The sequence below is a fragment of the Mercenaria mercenaria genome, chromosome 11 (genome assembly GCF_021730395.1).
Source record: "Mercenaria mercenaria strain notata chromosome 11, MADL_Memer_1, whole genome shotgun sequence".
Taxonomy (NCBI): domain Eukaryota; kingdom Metazoa; phylum Mollusca; class Bivalvia; order Venerida; family Veneridae; genus Mercenaria; species Mercenaria mercenaria.
This window is the reverse complement of record NC_069371.1, coordinates 2,324,607-2,345,169: the sequence shown is the minus strand read 5'-3', so window position 1 is coordinate 2,345,169 and position 20,563 is coordinate 2,324,607. Positions and strand designations below refer to the sequence as shown.

Genomic DNA, 20,563 nt, shown 5'->3' with positions numbered 1-20,563 from the left:
TCAAAAAGCTGTTATTGTTTGTTTGTTTTGGGTTTTAACGCCGTTTTTCAACAGTATTTCAGTCATGTAACAGCGGGCAGTTAACCTAACCAGTGTTCCTGGATTCTGTACCAGTACTGACCTGTTCTCCGCAAGTAACTGCCAACTTCCCCACATGAATCAGAGACGAATGATTCCAGACACAATGTCTTTTATCAAATCGTCACAGAGAACATACGCTCCGCCCGGGGATCGAACACACGACCCCGCGAGCCGTAGACCAATGCTCTACCTACTGAGCTAAGCGGGCGGGCCAAAAATGAAAAAAAACTGTTAACAATTAATCTGAAGAAATACATGTTGTTCTGGTAAGAAATATGAGTGTAGTCTTCAATGTCACAGGAGTTGGTATTAAAGGCATAAAGGTAGTTTTTCGCCGGATGTGTCTCCGTGGTCCACTCGAATGTAGTCCATATCAATATATAGTGCAATTTTCCCGATTTTCATGCCAAATTTAAGCTTTATTGGTGCTTTATTGTAAAGGGGAATATTTGCTGATGTTTTAAAGCTACGTATATGCTTCAAAAAGCAAATGAAAGTGAAAGTAGGTATTTCCTGATGCCTACCTACGCAGTATTATAGCGTTTTCATCACGTGTATCAGTCACGTGGCCATGGTTTCACTGCATAACAGTCAACCCCATAAGTAGTCATGTGCATCCCTTCAGATCTTTTTTATACAAAGAGATAGTTTTAACATGTAATAAAATTACTGTAGTAAAATATCTACCCGATATCGATCTGGATTCTGAGCAGACGACATGATTATAAGTCGTTGAAAACAATTAAGGGCAGGTCAAGTCTGTACAACCGGAACAATGAGAACAACGAAGGGTAGGTCAATGCATCCTAGACAATAACACAGGTGAAGGACTCGCTAATGTATGACTTGATCAGTAGCAGACAATGTTTTAAACCATTTTTATTTTATAATTTTATTCATCAGTAAGTACATAATCAAAGTGTACATAAATACGTTCCCGGCGCTCCCAAACTGTGCTCATCATTTAAGAAGGATATATCAAACAGAAGGGCCTTTATGGTCCTACAGTGTTCCTGGATTCTGTATCGGTACAAACCTGTTCTCCCTAAGTAACTGCCAACTTCCCCACATGAATCAGAGGTGGAGGACTAATGATTTCAGTGTATGGAATTGTTTGCCAATAGAAATCAAATTCTTATCTTCATTGCCATGTTTTAAATCTATCTGTATAAAATGGGTCGATGGATGAATGAATTTTAATGCTAACTACAGTTCATATCTTTTGATTTATGTACATGTACATTTGTATATAATTTCTTTGATTTCTGTTAAATATTTAGCACTGTGACCATAATACTGTTCGTTATAGCTTAAGCTGGTCCTGTGGTAGATTAGCTTAGCTAGATGGTTTACCCTCTATAAATAATTTACTTACTCACTTACTTACTTCCATGATGCTCATTCGGTAATGACCCCGTGTTTACATAAAATTACGTACTGGCGTTACATTTCCATGTCAGCAGAAACATTTCTGTGTTGAAACTTCCATGGAATTATACAACCAAATGAAAATACAACAAAAGAAAATAACATAGTCCGTCTGCGACCAGCATGGACCCAGACCAGTCTGGTCAGGATCCATGCTCTCGCTAACGGTTTTTGAAAGCGAACAGCATGGATCCTGACCAGACTGCATGGATGCGCAGGCTGGTCTGGATCCATGCTTGTCGCAAACGCACTTTGTTGGTTTTCTCATGGTGCGGCTCAAATTAATTTCATTTCTAGCTATAAACTGTTTGTTTTTATGATATCTTTATCAGAGTTCTAAATATCTTACTTATAATTACGATTCTAGTTCACACATACAAAGCATTGCATATGTGAACTAGATTCATGCCAGTAAAGTTGGTAGGCAGTTGGTAGTTGGTAGTTGAACATTCGAATAACCAGCTACGTACTAGTTGCCAGTTGGTTATTCAAAATGTATAAGCAAGTCTGATTACCTTTTAAAACATAATGATGAAAACTCATTCTTAACCAAGTTTTGTTCTTTAATATTCAGCCGTCTCAAAAAGTACCTTGAGAGCCAGTTGCCAATTCGCGATATGTTTCAGAAAAGCTTCTTTTTTTTCAGTCACAAATGGATAAAATCATTCAATATGACATTTTATATGGTCTTTTATATCAATATCTGACACTTTCAACGTAAAGATCAGTCTTGTAAACACTCAGGAGAGCCAGTTGCCAATTCGCGTGTGAATAACCAACTGCCTACTGGTAGGCAGTTGGTTATTTGACATTTTACATACAGTCAGTGTTTTGGTAGAACATGTTAAAAAATTTATTCTAACCCTTGTTTTGTTCTTTAATGATAATATTTATTCCCTTAAGTGCATTCAGCAGTCTCAAAAGCACCAGGAGAGCCAGTTGCCAATTCGCGGTCTGTTTCAGAAAAGCCGATTTTTCAGACACATATAAATAAAATAATTCAATTTTACATATATTTTGTTCTTTCATATCAATATCAGACACTTTCAACGTATAGGTCCGTCTTGGAAACAATCAGGAGAGCCAGTTGACAATCTTAAGTTCTGCTCAACCCAGGGCGAGAGGGCGTGGTCGGTAGCATGCATTTCCACTACCGTCCATGAACAGGCTCAATCAAACCGAGCCTGCAACATTTTCATTTTTGTTGTGTTGAGCGACCTGTGGAGTTTCCACTTTTTCTATTGCATATCAGATTTGTTTACAATATATTATACATACAACAAAAGCACTGATTCTTAATCAATAATCAATGAAAAATATATAACTATTAGCAATATGAGACTACAAATTCTACTAACAGTTTGTTTTTCGGCATTTTTCAGGAAGACCAGTTTTTTGTTTATTTATCCTTTTTTTTTTTTTTTGTCTTTTTTCGTTTTCAACATTTTTTTCCAATTTGGAAGGTTAATTTTCTCGTGGGTTGAGCAACTGGTTTGGTCGGCCTTAAACTGAAAATCTTTCAATTTTACAATGCCTTTGAACCTGTCCTGAAATGAACTTAGGCATTTTAACCCCAGTCAGATGTTCAACCCTGATGAACTCTGCACATTGTTTAAATTCCGATGCGTAATATCCCCATTAGCACAACCGATTTATGACCTAAGATTCCTCGTCCAGCTTGATTTATGACTTGAAACTTCTTGAAACTCGATCTCATGAACGGTGTTATTGAACTTGACCTGCAGCTTTGTTTTCCCGAGGATTTTCATTGGTGACTTGCTACCATGTGAATATATTTAATGGTATGCAGTTGGTTATTTTACATTTGTCAAAAATTCACTGTTTCGGTCGAAAGTCATAGAAGTATTCAATATTAATAGATATATCCATTTAAACATTTAGTTTGAACTTACACATCAATATCTGACACTTTCATTTGGAAACATTCAAGAGAGCCTGTGGCGTGCAAAAAAACCACTACCTACTTATAGTCGGCATTAAATCTCACGCATTGAGTTTACGCATACATTGAATGTACACTAGTAAAACCTATGTTAAACCTAATCCTAACCTTTAGTCAGTATATAGAACACACAATAGTGCGTATATTAAATAGGGGCGATTTAATGTTGACGCGTAAATGTAGCAGTAAGATTGTTGATGCCATTTTTAAGGCGTAAAAAGAATTGGTTTTTTTTTTTTTTTTGTTTGTTTGTTTTGAATGCATTTAAAGGAATAAGAATTAACATTCCTGACTGTCTGTAAAATGTTCAATAACCAACTGCCTACCAGTAGGCAGTTGGTTATTCGCACGCGAATTGGCAACTGGCTTTCCTGAGTATTTCCAAGACTGACCTATACGTTGAAAGTGTCGGATATTGATATGAAACAACAAAATATATGTAAAATTGAATTATTTTATGCATATGTGTCTGAAAAAAGGCTTTTCTGAAACATATCGCGAATTGGCAACTAGCTCTCCAGGCGCTTTTGAGACTGCTTTTTAATTGCATTTAAAAGAATCGATATTATCATTAAAGAACAAGAAAAGGGTTAGAATGAAATTTTTATCATGTTCTACCAAAACACTGACTGTATGTAAAATGTCGAATAACCAACTGCCTACCAGTAGGCAGTTGGTTATTCGCACGCGAATTGGCAACTGGCTCTCCTGAGTGTTTCCAAGACGGACCTATACGTTGAAAGTGTCGGATATTGCTACGAAAGAACAAAATATTAACATTCCTGACTGTCTGTAAAATGTTCAATAACCATCTGCCTGGTAGGCAGTTGGTTATTCGCACGCGAATTGGCAACTGGCTTTCCTGAGTATTTCCAAGACTGACCTATACGTTGAAAGTGTCGGATATTGATATGAAACAACAAAATATATGTAAAATTGAGTTTTTTTTATGCATATGTGTCTGAAAAAAGGCTTTTCTGAAACATATTGCGAATTGGCAACTGGCTCTCCTGGTATATTTTGAGACTGTTGAATGCATTTAAAAGAATAAATACTAACATAAAACAACAACAAAACAAGGGTTAGAATGAATTTTTTTATCATGTTCTACCAAAACAATGACTGTCTGTAAAATGTCGAATTACCAGTAAGATTATTGAAGCCATTTTCAGAAAGTCATTTTTTAGTCGAAAATTAAATATAAATATTAATCGGTTTAAATGCATTCCCTAGTCTTTGCAAGATCAGGAGAGCAAGTTGTCGTTTCATAAACCATTTTTCAGACATAAGGCGTAAAAAGAATTTTTTGTTCTGTTTGTTTTGAATGCATATAAAGGAATAAATACTAACATAAAAGAACAAAACAAAAGTTAGAATGATTTTTTTACATGTTTTACCAAAACAATGACTGTCAGTAAAATGTCGAATAACCAACTGCCTACCAGTAGGCAGTTGGTTATTCGCACGCCAATTGGCAACTGGCTCTCCTGAGTTTTTCCAAGACGGACCTATACGTTGAAAGTGTCGGATATTGATATGAAATAACAAAATATATGTAAAATTGAATTATTTTATGCATATGTGTCTGAAAAAAGGCTTTTCTGAAACATATCGCGAATTGGCAACTGGCTCTCCTGGCGCTTTTGAGACTGCTAATTGCATTTAAAAGAATAAATATTATCATTAAAGAACAAAAAAAAAGGGTTAGAATGAATTTTTTATCATGTTCTACCAAAACACTGACTGTATGTAAAATGTCGAATAACAACTGCTACCAGTAACAGTTGGTTATTCGCACGTGAATGGCAACTGCTCTCTGATGTTTCAGACTGACTTTAGTTGAAAGTTGAATATTGATACGAAAGAACAAAATATATGTAAAATTGAATTTATTTTATTCATATGTGTGAAAAATTCGGTTTTCTGAAACATTTCGCGAATTGGCAAACTGGCAGTCTGGTTGCATTTTGACTGTTTGAATCATTAAGGAATAAATACTAACTTAAAACAACAACAAAACAAGGGTTAGGGTGAATTTTTTATCATGTTCTACCAAAATAATGACTGTCAGTAAAATGTTGAATAACCAACTGCCTACCAGTAGGCAGTTGGTTATTCGCATGCGAATTGGCAACTGGCTCTCCTGAGTGTTTCCAAGACTGACCTATACGTTGAAAGTGTCGGATATTGATATGAAAGAACAAAATATATGTAAAATTGAATGTTTTTATGCATATGTGTCTGAAAAATCGGCTTTTCTGAAACATATCGCGAACTGACAACTGGCTCTCCTGGTGCATTTTGAGACTGTTGAATGCATTTAAAGGAATAAATATTAACATTAAAGAACGAAACAAAGAGTAGACTGATATTTTTATCATTTTTGGCCAAAACTATGACTGTCTGTAAAATGTCGAATAACCAACTGCCTACCAGTAGGCAGTTGGTTTTTCGCACGCGAATTGGCAACTGGCTCTCCTGAGTGTTTCCAAGACGGACCTATACGTTGAAAGTGTCGGATATTGATATGAAACAACAAAATATATGTAAAATTGAATTATTTTATGCATATGTGTCTGAAAAATCTGCTTTTCTGAAACATATCGCGAATTGGCAACTGGCTCTCCTGGTGCATTTTGAGACTGTTGAATGCATTTAAAGGAATAAATAATAACATTAAAGATCGAAACAAAGACTAGATTGATATTTTTATCATTTTCGACCAAAACTATGACTGTCTGTAAAATGCCAAATAACCAACTTCCTACCAGCAGGCAGTTGGTTATTCGCACGCGAATTGGCAACTGGCCCTCCTTAGTGTTTCCAAGAATGACCTATACGTTTAAAGTGTCGGATATTGGTACGAAAGAACAAAATATATGTAAAATTAAATTATTTTATTTATATGTGTCTGAAAAATCGACTTTCTGAAACATACCGGAATTGGCAACTGGCTCTCCTGGTGATTTCGAGACTGTTGAATGCATTTAAAGAATAAATACTAACATTAAAAACAAAACAAACAAGGGCTAGAATGATATTTTTTATCATTTTCTACCAAAACAATGACTGTCTGTAAAATGTCGAATTACCAGTAAGATTATTGAAGCCATTTTCAGAAAGTCATTTTTTCAGTCGAAAATTAAATATAAATATTAATCGGTTTAAATGCATTCCCTAGTCTTTGCAAGATCAGGAGAGCAAGTTGTCGTTTCATAAACCATTTTTCAGACATAAGGCATAAAAAGAATTTTTGTTTGTTTTGAATGCATATAAAGGAATAAATACTAACATAAAAGAACAAAACAAAAGTTAGAATGATTTTTTTATCATGTTCTACCAAAACAATGACTGTCAGTAAAATGTCGAATAACCAACTGCCTACCAGTAGGCAGTTGGTTATTCGCACGCCAATTGGCAACTGGCTCTCCTGAGTGTTTCCAAGACGGACCTATACGTTGAAAGTGTCGGATATTGATATGAAATAACAAAATATATGTAAAATTGAATTATTTTCTGCATATGTGTCTGAAAAAAGGCTTTTCTGAAACATATCGCGAATTGGCAACTGGCTCTCCTGGCGCTTTTGAGACTGCTAATTGCATTTAAAAGAATAAATATTATCATTAAAGAACAAAAAAAACAAAGGGTTAGAATGAATTTTTTATCATGTTCTACCAAAACACTGACTGTATGTAAAATGTCGAATAACCAACTGCCTACCAGTAGACAGTTGGTTATTCGCACGCGAATTGGCAACTGGCTCTCCTTAGTGTTTCCAAGACTGACCTATACGTTGAAAGTGTCGGATATTGGTACGAAAGAACAAAATATATGTAAAATTGAATTATTTTATTTATATGTGTCTGAAAAATCGGCTTTTCTGAAACATACCGCGAATTGGCAACTGGCTCTCCTGGTGTATTTTGAGACTGTTGAATGCATTTAAAAGAATAAATTCTAACATAAAACAACAACAAAACAAGGGTTAGAATGAATTTTTTCTACAAAAACAATGACTGACAGTAAAATGTTGAATAACCAGTAGGCAGTTGGTTATTCGCACGCGAATTGGCAACTGGCTCTCCTGAGTGTTTCCAAGACTGATCTATATGTTGGAAGTGTCGGATATTGATATGAAACAACAAAATATAGTTAAAATTGAATTATTTTATGCATATGTGTCTGAAAATCGGCTTTTCTGAAACATATCGTGAATTGGCAACTGGCTCTCCCGGTGCATTTTGAGACTGTTGAATGCATTGAAAGGAATAAATATTAACATTAAAGAACGAAACAAGGCCTAGATTGATATTTTTATCATTTTCGACCAAAACTATGACTGTCTGTAAAATGTTGAATAACCAACTGCCTACCAGTATGCAGTTGGTTATTCGCACGCGAATTGGCAACTGGCTCTCCTGAGTGTTTCCAAGACTGACCTATACGTTGAAAGTGTCGGATATTGATACGAAAGGACAAAATATATGTAAAATTGAATTATTTTATTCAGATGTGCCTGAAAAATCGGCTTTTCTGAAATATATCGCGAATTGGCAACTGGCTCTCCTGGTGCATTTTGAGACTGTTGAATGCATTTAAAAGAATAAATACTAACATAAAACAACAACAAAACAAGGGTTAGAATAAATTTTTTATCATGTTCTACCAAAACGCTGACTGTATGTAAAATGTCGAATAGCCAACTGCCTACCAGTAGGCAGTTGGTTATTCGCACGCGAATTGGCAACTAGCTCTCCTGAGTGTTTCCAAGACTGATCTTAATGTTGAAAGTGTCAGATAATGATATGAAAAACCATATAAAATGTCATATTGAATGATTTTATCCATTTGTGACTGAAAAAATAGCTTTTCTGAAACATATCGCGAATTGGCAACTGGCTCTCAAGGTACTTTTCTAGACTTCTGAATGCACTTTAAGAAACGAAGATTAATATTAAAGAACAAAACATGGATTAGAATGATTTTTTTATCATTATGTTTTAAAAGGTAATCAGACTTGCTTATACATTTTGAATAACCAACTGGCAACTAGTAAGTAGTTGGTTATTCGAATGTTCAACTACCAACTACCAACTGCCTACCAACTTTACTGTCATACTAGATTCAGATAAGTAAAATATTAACAACTCCAATTTCAGAACTCTTAAAATATTTCTAACTTGGAGGTTTTTATAAAGAATTGACTGCAAGCATGCATTAATTTTACAATTAACTGTTGTCACTGCAATTTAGTTTGTACCTTTTTTTTCGGGAAAGAGTTTCTTAAAAAACGCTTATTAGCTTTCTACTTGATCCCTAGCTTTTGTAAAAACTGTATTGTAATCACATGCTATTTGATGAATAAAATATTGTTTAAACCAAAACATTGCATGACCAGTCACCGATCTATGTTAAAGACTTGTTAGAACTCTATCAGCCAGCAAGAAATTTGAGATCCAAGAACAACTCAAAACAACCAGTTGTTCGAAAAAGCAAAACGGTGAGGTACGGTGATCGTAGTTTTTCATCAACTGCACCGAAGTTACGGAATACTCTTCCGGCTACCATTAGAGATGCTAAAAGATGATTAAAAACACATTTTCTTCAAGCTGTTGTATGGCTGTGCAATAGAAGTTATGTACTGTTGTTTATTGTAAATAAAATATAAAATTAGATAAAATATCTAGTATAATTAATATGTACAGTCAAACCTGATTCTAGCTAACTACCTTTTAAAGTTGAACTATTTTTAAATATATTTTTGTGTTGTATTGATTTATAGATAAAAAGAGGGCTATAAAATCTGGTAAATAATAATAATAATGATCAACTTTCAAAAATAAAGGATGTTAATATTTAAACTTCAACAGACTGATAGTGAGGATTCTTTCACTTATTCTGGCGGAAAAAAATTACCGACGTACTAACCCATTCCTTGATGTGCTGGGTCAGAAGCAGCAAACAAACATGTTTCGGGGCTGGCCTTGTCCTAACAGGGACATCGGCCAGTCAAGGGTGTCCTTTCTAGATATAGTGGATATATGTTTGTTTAGTTAAATATAATCTGAAAAGTAGATCCCTCGGAAGCACCGAGAACAATGCAAACAGTGAAAATTGCAGACTCGGTTTGATTGAGTCTGTTCATGTGCAGTAATGGAAAATGCAACACTGCCCACGCCCCCTAGCACCGGCTTAAGCAGTATTCAATCTTCAAATCTAAATGAGTTGAAATCAATGATCCCGAAGGACCAGAAAATATAACAACACTGAGATGAAGTCGGGGCGACTTTTTACGGCCGCCACACAGCACTTAACACCCGCTGTTGTGAAGTAAATATAATCTGAAAAGTAGATCCCTCGGAAGCACCGAGAACAATGCAAACAGTGAAAATTGCAGACTCGTTTTGATTGAGTCTGTTCACGAGCAGTAATGGAAAATGCAACACTGCCCACGCCCCCTAATTACGACGTACTAACATCCTTGAATGTGCTGGTCAGAAGCAGCAAACAACATGTATTCGGGCTGGCTTGTCTAACAGGGATCGCCAGTAAGGTGTCTTTTAGATATAGTGGATAATGTTTGTTTAGTAAAGTCTCAAAGATCGGGATTTAGTGAACACGAAAACTGATACTATCGTAGTAAGATGGGGTCTAGACTAGCACTGAAAATGCACAAAAATCACTGGAAAATGGCGATTGTCCAAAAAGACGCTCTATAAAAAATCGAAGAAGACCGATTACAAGTTTTCAGTAGCTTTTCGGAATATCACGTATCTTCCTGTGTAGAACAGGGCATCTTTTTACGCGATTTCATTAAATAAAACATTTTGATGCCGCTGTTGGTGACGATATCTGTAACGATTTAACGCGTTTTTGCTGTCATCATAGTCAACGGCTTACGCAGCTCGCTGCACATACCCCCATCCACCTCCCTGCAATCTCAGTTTCGGGAATAAAGTTTGCTATAAAATTGCTAATAGATTTCTACTTGACACTGCGTATTGATGTTTTATTTTTATTTTTTTATTTTTTTTGGTACAGTGACATTTTAGGTTTCCTTACAATTTAAAAAGGCTTAAATTGAACAGTAACAATAAATCTGTTTTGTTGGAGTGTTTGTGGGCGAGTATTTGTCGGCTAATTCCGACCCTACTCTATTATGTATCAAGCGTTGATAGGTAGGAGCGAGTTATATTTGAAAACATGAAGTCTGGTCACTGAAGGCCGACGCTATGCGTCTCGGTAGCACAGTGTGATAAGTGAGGGTTACACAGATATATAAAATACACCTATACGTACTGAGGAATAATTATGTCTCTGTGTTTCAAATTCAAGTTATAAGGGTGTTGTGATTGGACCAATGCCGGTATTACCCTTGCTTATGCTATACTAATTCAGTTTCTTCTTTATTTCATGTAAACAATTAAGCATTCTCTGGTAATTGGCAAAAGAAGTTCTACTGTTCTTGGCCTTTGACCTAAAAAATCAATAGGGGTCATCTGCTGGTCATCATCAACACCACTACTAGGTTTCGTGATCCTAGGCGCAAGCATTCCCAAATTTATCTTCAGGAAACAGTTTAACGGTATGGGGTCACTATGACCTTGACCTTTGACCTACTGACCTCAAATTCTATACGAGTCATCTGTTGGTCATGATCAAACTCCCTATACAATTTCGTGATCCTGTGACCAATCGTTCTCAATTTATCATCCGGAAACGGTTTAACGGATCTGTGTCACTGTGACCCTGACCTTTGACCTCAAATTCTGTAGGGGTCATCTGATGGTCATGATCAACCTCCCTATCAACTTTCATGATCCTAGGTCCAAATGTTCTTGAGTTACCATCCTGAAACCATTTAACTTACCCAGGTCACTGTGACCTTGACCTTAGACCAACTAATCTGAAAATCTAAATGGACTTTTATTATGCCCCCTTCGAAGAAGGAGGGGTATATTGTTTTGCAGATGACGGTCGGTCGGTCTGTCGGTCGGTCGGAATATAGACCAATCCGTTTCCGGATGATAACTCAAGAACGCTTGGGCCTAGGATCATGGAAGTTGATAGGGAGGTTAATCATCACCAGCAGATGACCCCTATTGATTTTGAGGTCTGTATGTCAAAGGTCAAGGTCACAATGACCCTGAATAGTAAAACGGTTTCCGGATGATAACTCAAGAACACTTGGGCCTAGGATCATGAAAGTTGATAGGGAGGTTGGTAATGACCAGCAGATGACCCCTATTGATTTTGAGGTCAGTATGTTAAAGGTCAAGATCACAGTGACCATGAACAGTAAAACGGTTTCCGGACGATAACTAAAGAACGCTTAGGCCTATGGTCACGAAGTATAGGTTGATAGGAGGTGTTGGTCATGACAGCTGATGACCCCTATTGTTTGAGGTCAGTACGTCAAAGGTCAGGTCCAGTGACAGGAAATAAAATGGTTTCCAGGCAATAACCTAGAACGCTTGGGCTAGTGTCAGGAAAATTGTAGTATAGGTTGGCCATGACCAGCAGATGACCCTATTGATTTTGAAGTCATTAGGTCCAAAGGTCAAGGTCACATTGGCCAGGAACAGTTAAAATGTTTCTGATCTTCTTGTCCAAAACCATAGGGCCTAGGGCTTTGATATTTGTATGTAGTAAAATCTAGTGGTCCTCTACCAAGTTGTTCAGATTATTTCCCTGGGGTCAAATATGGCTCCGCCCTGGGGGTCATATGGTTTACATAGACTTATATAGGGAAAAACTTTGAAAATCTTCTTGTCCAAACCACAAGACTATGGCCCCGCCCGGGTCATATGGTTCATATAACTTATATAGGAAAAACTTAAAACCTTCTGTCCATAACTTACATCATTCAAATTTGGACACAGTATTGAGTGCAAGATGACTTGACATGAGTTGACCTTGATCTTGACCTAGTACCTAGTTTCACATTTCTGTAGTAAGCTTAAATTTGACAATGCATATTTTGTATATTACATCATCTAGTGTCTCTACTAGAAAAAAACTTTGACCTTGTTATTGACCTAGTGACCTACTTTCACATTTTTGAAGGTACAGGCTTCAAATCTGGACCACATGCATAGTTTTTTGTTCCGAAATAAAATTTGACCTTGATTTTGACTTAGTGACCTACTTTCACATTTCTCAAGCTACAGCCTTCAAATTTGAACCACATGCATAGTTTTGTGTACCGAAATGAACTTTGATCTTGAGATTGACCTTGTGACCTACTTTCACATTTCTGAAGCTACGGGCTTCAAATTTGAACCGCATGCATATGTTTTTGTTTTGAATTGAAATTTGACATTGATTTTTACCTATTACCTACTTTCACTTTTCTCAAGCTACAGCCTTCAGATTTGAAGCACATGCATAGTTCTGTCTACCGAAATGAACTTTGACCTTGAAATTGATCTAGTGACCTGCTTTTACATTTCTCAAGCCACAGCTTTCAAATTTGGACCACATACAGATTGTTTTGTACCGAAATGAAATTTGACATTGATTTTGACCTTGAGCTAGTCTTGAAATTTGGAACATTCAAAAATGGATCAGTGGATGGCGCCAAGATCACTCTGTAATCTCTTGATAGGTTAATAGGTTAAAGGTCAAGGTCAGATTAAACTAGAATGGTAGAACTTTTGTTTACAGTGAGCATATAATTTCTGTTCCTTGTGCAATTACTGAATGCATCAAGGGGGGCATTTCGTGTTCGACGAGCTCTTGTTTAGTTAAAGATATATTCAATAAAATAAGTATTAACATCTATTATTTTCAAAAGTAGGCATTTCGTAAGATACTGTACTATTTTAATATTTTATTTACAGATATCCTAAAAATTTGTGGCAAAGCAATCTGGATACCATAAGCACATTGATTTCTTTTATGAAATGAAACATTTGCCTGAGCATGAAAATTCTTTTTAGCTCTCAGCTTGGGCTCTGGCTTAATAGTTACCTCTGGGCCAGTTCTCCTGTCCTTATATTTGTATGGTTGAAAGTACTGGACCTTGTGATCTTGTGAAATTTCCTGGACTACCCTACCCTACTGGAATACCCTACCCTACCAGACTACCCTACATACGGGACTACCCTACAATATGGGACTACCCTACAATACTGGACTACCCTTCAATACCGAACTAACCTTCAATACCAGACTACCCTACAATACCGGACTACCCTTCAATACCGGACTACCCTACAATACTGGACTACCCTACAATACTGGACTACCCTTCAATACTGGACTACCCTACAATACCGGACTACCCTATAATACTGGACTACCCTTCAATACCGGACTACCCTACAATACCGGACTACCCTATAATACTGGACTACCCTTCAATATGGGACTACCCTACAATACCGGACTACCCTACCCTACTGGACTACCCTACAATACTGGACTACCCTACAATACTGGGCTATCCTACAATACCAGACTACCCTACAATACCAGACTACCCTACTATACTGGACTACCCTTCAATACTGGACTACTCTACCCTACTGGACTATACTACAATACTGGACTACCCTACAATACCGGACTACCCTACAATACTGGACTACCCTTCAATACTGGACTACCCTACCCTACTGGACTATACTACAATACTGGACTACCCTACAATACCGGACTACTCTACAATACCGGATTACTCTACAATACTGGACTACCCTACAATACCGGACTACCCTTCAATACTGGACTACCCTACAATACTGGATTACTCTACAATACTGGATTACTCTACAATATGGAGTGAAATTGGTAGCTATTTCCCATCGTCACTTATTGACAAAAATAAATTTTACTGTTTATACCCTCGAGTAACCAGTTTCCGTTATGGTAAGGAAACAGAGCGCAATTTCGTGATAATAATTGTATAAGCTCAAACTATTTTACTTAGATATAAAGTGAAAATCTTTCCTTGTTTTATCCCCACAGTTTCAAAACGTATTTTATGTTGCTAACTGACTGGCGTTGTCATTTTTAAACATCAACTGGAACTGACTTCCATTTAGACTGGTAGAACAGTTTTCGTTACCTTTGCGAAATGGTTGAATTAAATGGAATGAAAGGTACTACAATAACAGAGACCCTGTAACATTCGAAATTTATTCGTTTTCTATCACTCTTGATACAAATATACTGTTATAATTTAATTTGCATACAATTGAAACTCTCGTTGGCCTTGCTAAAGATAGCTGGAGAATACTGCCTGTATTATCGTTTTGCTGCAACTTTTACAATTTTACAAAGAAGTTCACAATGACCAATCTATCTATCAATGAATGACGGTTACATGTGTATTGATAATATGCTTTGATTGAAACAAATGAGCATGACCTTACTAACCAACAACAATATTTCAATCAGGATTTTTTACAATGTAAAAAAGTTTTTCGACTCCTTAGCCATATAAGTCTTCCGAAGCCGTGACCTTCTTGAACAAAATGTAAACAATCGGCTGCAACATGCTATTTTAGGGAAACATCAATGTATTATATATAATTTAATGGAATGACGTCAGAAAACAAAACAGTGCGCGAGCTACATGTAAATTTTCCAGTATCACGAAATGAAGGGTATCACGATTTAAGGTTACTCGATGGTATCATTCATTACTTTCCATGAATGACTGCTATGGACATTTTTAGTGTCCAAGTTACTGTTGGCTGAAAGGTGGACTTGCCTAAAAATAAGGAGTGTGTTGTTGTTTGTTTTATTTTCCTGTCTTATATAGGTAATTTAAGTAAACATATCACTTTCAAGATGCATACCTTAAATGATGAAAAAGTATGTTTCTTTATAGGTTATAACACACTAAATAGTTCTTGTTCTTTATTCTATATAAAACTGACCTACTTCCAATGACTGCAGCACACATCAGGACCCATTTTAAATGTCTGTAACTTACATTCTTGAAGAATATTGTCAGTGCTAACAAAAAATCAAAAGAAAAGTGGGGGTCATGTTTGATGCAAGAAAATTAATTTCAGTCCAACAAACAAACTGCAAAATCAGCTAAAAAATGAGACCCCAAATTATACTGGTGGTGTATGATCTAAGTTTCCATGAAAAATTTTGTCATGTTGTTATTTCATTATGAAAATGCTACCTACATGTCAAGCATAGATCTGTCATGTGATTTTAGCAAAAAAAATGCAAAGAAAATAAGGAAAATAGCTCTACAGAGCAAAAAAACTGAGGACTATTTGTATCCGCCATTATGCGACTACCATTTTTTTTCGCGCCATTTTTCTATTTAGTGTTTGTATGCCTTTAGAGACAAACACATACAATATTGTCTAACCAAAGATCTGTCCTCTCCTAATAAATACCATCCCCCCATTTTCTGAAATTTTTTTTTTTTTTATTTTAATTAAGGTCCTAAATGAATACCAGATGTATTGTGCATTTATATTTACTTAAATTTTTTTTAAAAAATCCCTGCATTATAGAGCCTTAATAAATGTCACCTTCTTGTAAAATTAATGTCCCTTGACGCGTGACAATTTGATACTAACTGTTAAAAGTATGCTTAAATTTTACATCACAAAATCTTTCAATATGTAAAAATGTCATCTTAATTTTTATCTTTCAAGAGACCCAAATTTTCAAAACATGCTACCGGTACTTTAGCTGGTCCAGGAGTGATCTTAGCAAATCAACAAACAACCCTATATTTCCGGGCATTATTCTCTGTCTATCTTTTATATACGGTAAAATCATTTAATTTCGTGTGCATGAAATTTCATGGTTTCGATCAAAACGGCAATTTCGTGGATTTCAAATTTTGAATATAAAATGAATGGGAATTTTACTTGTTCACTGGGATCAAATTTTGCGGACTGACTCAACCCCGATATCGACAAAAAAAAGTCTCTCACGAATATTAATGATTTCACAGTATCTTTTATATATCTTTCTTTGAAACTCCAGCTATTTTTATTTCACATTAATAGCACAATATTTCTATTTTTCATGAAGTTCTCCATGAACTTTCATGTGAATTCGTACATTGTACTTCTGAACAAATGGTTTTCCACAAATTCGACAGAAAAACTTCGGTGGTAGATGAACCTTAAAATGTTTTTTCATGTCTTGTTTCACTTTGAAAGTTTTCGAGCATTCAGGACAAGGAAATGGTTTCTCCTCCATGTGATATTTTTTGTGTGTTGTTAACAAATCAGCTCGTTTGAATTTCTTTCCACACTGCTCACAGTTGTGTGGCTTCTGATCTGAAAAATAAACACAGAATTTTTTAAACACATAAACTTTACTATAATGCCAATATCTTGCAAACTATTGGAAGTAAAATTCTGAAATTTAGCAATTAAACAAGAGGTCCATGATAGCTCTAGACTGCTCACCTGAGTTACACAGCCCTGCTTAAAGGCGTATGCTAGAACTGAGGCAAATTTTTTCCCAATAACAGAATTTCTTCAAACTTTGGATACTGAAGGACAATCATCTAAATCAAAGCATTGTAAATACTGGAGGACGGATTGTCTTGAAATGTACTGATTCTGTCAGGTCCAAAATCAGCAATGTCCCTTTTCTGTGGGGACTGTTGAACTAGTAAATGTCTTTTTTGGTTGTTTTTTTTACAACAGTGTAACCATTTCCTTGCCAAATTTCTATGTTCACTGTAAATTTAATGACTAAATATGAACAATGCAGACTATCATGATCAGACTGCACAGATGTGCATGTAGACACATACACACAATTACAAAACAATCATACATTTTGTAATAACTATTGGGCAAATATACATCAAACTATAATAACATTGGAAACAGAACTGAAACACATTTTTAAGGTTACTAATTCTAGCAGGGACGATCAGACTTTTAAGGAATACACCTAGGGACCTGGTTCCTGTGCACAACAATCTGTCTCATGGTAGTGAACATTTATGCCGAGTTACATCAAAATCCCTCCATGCATGAAGAAGTGTTCCAGACAAAGTCATTCTTGTATCTGACCTTTAGCCTCTATGTCTGACCTTGACCTTTGACCTAGGGACCAGGTTCTTGTGCATGACACTCCGTCTTGTAGTGGTGAACGTTTGTGCCAAATAATATTCAAATCCTGTTTTGCACGACAAAGTTATACACCAGACGGGAAAAATGTCCCATTGACCTTTGATCTCAAAGTGTGACCATGACCTTTAAGCTAGGGTTCTTGGTGTTGCGCATGACACGTCTCATCAAGGGGAACATTTATGCCAAGTAATATTAAAATCCCTTGATGGATGACAGAGTTCTGGACCTGACAGAAAAAAAAACCCTACTGACCTTGAGACTTTGAGCTAGAGGTCCAGGTTTTGAGCATGACATGTTGTCTCATCAAGGGGAACATTTATGCCAAGTAATATTAAAATCCCTTCATGGATGACAGAGTTATAGACCAGACACGAAATTGCAGACGGACTGAAAGACGGACGGAATGACAGATGGAAAAGCGCATTCCTATAGTCCCCGAAACTGGTTTTCAACCAGTAGGGGACTAATAAGTCATAACATGTAATTAATGACACAAATCTTTGGTGACCAAATCTAGAGTGCCTCAGGGTGGTGAATATTTGTACCAAGTTACATCAAAATCCCTCCATGCATAATGAAGAAATACTCCGGACAAAGTCATTCTTGAATCTGGCATTTGACCTCTAAGTGTGACCTTGACCTTAGACCTAGGGACCTGGTTCTCGCACACAACAATCTGTCTCATGGTAGTGAACATTTATGCCAAATTACATCAAAATCCCTCCATGCATGAAGAAGTGTTCCAGACAAAGTCATTCTTGTATCTGACCTTTGGCTTCTATGTGTGACCTTGACCTTCGAACTAGGGACCAGGTTCTTGCGCATGACACTCCGTCTCATAGTGGAGAACATTTGTGCCAAGTAATTTCCAAATCCTGTTTTGCATGACAAAAATATACACCAGATAGGAAAAATGTCCCATTGACCTTTGATCTCAAAGTGTGACCATGACCTTTAAGCTAGGGTTCTTGGTGTTGCGCATGACACGTCTCATCAAGGGGAACATTTATGCCAAGTAATATTAAAATCCCTTGATGGATGACAGAGTTCTGGACCTGACAGAAAAAAAAAACCCTACTGACCTTGAGACTTTGAGCTAGAGGTCCAGGTTTTGAGCATGACATGTTGTCTCATCAAGGGGAACATTTATGCCAAGTAATATTAAAATCCCTTCATGGATGACAGAGTTATAGACCAGACACGAAATTGCAGACGGACTGAAAGACGGACGGAATGACAGATGGAAAAGCGCATTCCTATAGTCCCCGAAACTGGTTTTCAACCAGTAGGGGACTAATAAGTCATAACATGTAATTAATGACACAAATCTTTGGTGACCAAATCTAGTTAAGGCGTAAATAAAAAAATTGTTTTGGACGCCGCCAGACGCTGGACAATGACCGGTCACAATAGCTCACCTTGAGCACTTTGTGCTCTGGTGAGCTAAAAAGGTATCGTATATGTTATTTATAGTAAAAAAAAAATCTATATAAGTCCACACAAAACTCTTTACCAGGTAAAGATAGGTCAAAATACACCTTTAAATCAGATGTAACATGCATGTTGTACCACAGAAAACTGGTCTTGACTTTTCCCTATGGCCTGTAATAAGTAAGTTACAATATAAGCTATTTATAGTAATAACAAAGGGACATATTTCTAAAAAACAAGAGTGCCTCAGGGTGGTGAATATTTGTACCAAGTTACATCAAAATCCCTCCATGCATAATGAAGAAATACTCCGGACAAAGTCATTCTTGAATCTGGCATTTGACCTCTAAGTGTGACCTTGACCTTAGACCTAGGGACCTGGTTCTTGCACACAACAATCCGTCTCATGGTAGTGAACATTTATGCCAAATTACATCAAAATCCCTCCATGCATGAAGAAGTGTTCCAGACAAAGTCATTCTTGTATCTGACCTTTGGCTTCTATGTGTGACCTTGACCTTCGAACTAGGGACCAGGTTCTTGCGCATGACACTCCGTCTCATAGTGGAGAACATTTGTGCCAAGTAATTTCCAAATCCTGTTTTGCATGACAAAAATATACACCAGATAGGAAAATGTCCCATTGACCTTTGATCTCCAAGTGTGACCTTGACCTTTAAGCTAGGGTTCTGGGTGTTGCACATGACATGTTGCCTCATCATGGGGAACATTTATGCCAAGTACTATCAAAATCCCTTGATAGATGACAGAGTTCTGGACAGGACAAAAACCCTTTTGACCTTTGACCTCCTATTGTGACCTTGACCTTTGAGCTAGGGGTCCGGGCTTTGCGCATGACACGTCGTCTCATCATGGGGAACATTTGTGCCAAATGATATTAAAATATCTTCATGGATGGCAGAGTTATGGACCGGACACCAAACAGATCCTGTTCATGCCATGCTAACATTTGACTGCCAAGTGTGACCTTGACCTTTGAGCTATGGGTCTGAAAGTTGTGCATGACACATCATCTTATTATGAGGTACATTTGTGCCAAGTAATATTAAAATCCCTTCATGGATGGCAGAGTTATGGACTGGACAGGAAAAAAGCCCTGTTGACCTTTGACCTCAAATTGTGACCTTGACCTTTAAGTTAGGGGTCCCGGCTTTGTGCACGACATGTCGTCTCATGGGGAACATTTGTGCCAAGCAATATTAAAATATCTTCATGGATGGCAAAGTTATGGACCGGACACCAAACAGATCCTGTTCATTCCATGCTAACATTTGACTGCCAAGTGTGACCTTGACCTTTGAGCTAGTGGTCTGAAAGTTGTGCATGACATATCGTCTTATTATGAGGTACATCTGTGCCAAGTAATATTAAAATCCCTTCATGGATAGCAGAGTTATGGACCGGACAGGAAAAAAGCCCTGTTGACCTTTGACCTCAAATTGTGACCTTGACCTTTAAGCTAGGGATCCGGGTTTTATGCAGGACATGTCGCCTCATCATGGGAAACATTTGTGCCAAGAAATATTAAAATCCCTTCATGGATGACAGAGTTATGTAC

The 20,563-nt window shown here is 36.8% G+C and overlaps 2 protein-coding genes across 11 annotated transcripts in view; one reads left to right on the top strand and one right to left on the bottom strand.

The window, feature by feature from the left end:
* The first annotated feature begins 856 nt into the window (after positions 1 to 856).
* On the top strand, positions 857 to 14,388 carry LOC123532226 (IgA FC receptor-like). The gene is made up of 2 exons (XM_045313613.2): positions 857 to 872; positions 13,649 to 14,388. Exons 1-2 carry the CDS (start codon positions 857 to 859, stop codon positions 14,386 to 14,388), a joined length of 756 nt encoding a protein of 251 aa, XP_045169548.2.
* A 215-nt stretch (positions 14,389 to 14,603) lies between these two features.
* Positions 14,604 to 20,563, bottom strand: part of LOC123531572 (zinc finger protein 37-like) — a 31,167-nt gene continuing 25,207 nt past the window's right edge. For all 10 annotated transcript variants that reach the window (XM_045312656.2, XM_053518401.1, XM_045312660.2 and 7 more), the window contains one exon: positions 14,604 to 16,743. In XM_045312656.2, coding sequence (XP_045168591.2) covers positions 16,478 to 16,743 — 266 coding nt within the window. In that variant the 3' untranslated portion in view covers positions 14,604 to 16,477. The remainder of the gene's footprint in view (positions 16,744 to 20,563) is intronic.